This window comes from Buceros rhinoceros, unplaced genomic scaffold, assembly GCF_000710305.1.
Source record: "Buceros rhinoceros silvestris isolate BGI_N320 unplaced genomic scaffold, ASM71030v1 scaffold23879, whole genome shotgun sequence".
NCBI classification, from domain to species: Eukaryota; Metazoa; Chordata; class Aves; order Bucerotiformes; family Bucerotidae; genus Buceros; species Buceros rhinoceros.
Genome location: NW_010433617.1, coordinates 34,201 through 34,498, shown reverse-complemented (window position 1 = coordinate 34,498; position 298 = coordinate 34,201). Strand labels below are relative to the sequence as shown.

Below are 298 nucleotides of genomic sequence, written 5' to 3'. Positions count from 1 at the left end.
GCCCCTGGCAGCCCCCATTTCGGTCATTCCCCTCCCTGTTGTCACCAGCCCTCCCCAGCAAGCGGCCCAAACCACCCTGTCCCCACCGCTTGTACGCCACCAGCCCCTCGTAAGCACTCCCAGTGTCACTAAGGAAGCATCTTCGGTCGCGCCGGTGATCCAGAGGCCACCAGGCCCGCTTCTGCCGGACGGGAAAGCTGCTACCCCCCCGTCAGGCAGCCCGAAGCAGCTCCCGAATTATGCGGCGCCGGTCCTGGCCATCTCCCCGCACCCTGTGGTTAAGCAGCCTATCCACCAC

The 298-nt window shown here is 65.8% G+C and overlaps 1 protein-coding gene across 1 annotated transcript in view; it reads left to right on the top strand.

Moving 5' to 3' along the window:
- The window catches only part of MNT (MAX network transcriptional repressor), a gene marked incomplete at its 5' end in the record, with an annotated part of 26,100 nt that overhangs the window by 305 nt on the left and 25,497 nt on the right, over positions 1 to 298 (top strand). Inside the window, one exon of the mRNA XM_010144188.1 lies at positions 2 to 286. Within this exon, the coding sequence (XP_010142490.1) occupies positions 2 to 286 (285 nt within the window). The remainder of the gene's footprint in view (position 1; positions 287 to 298) is intronic.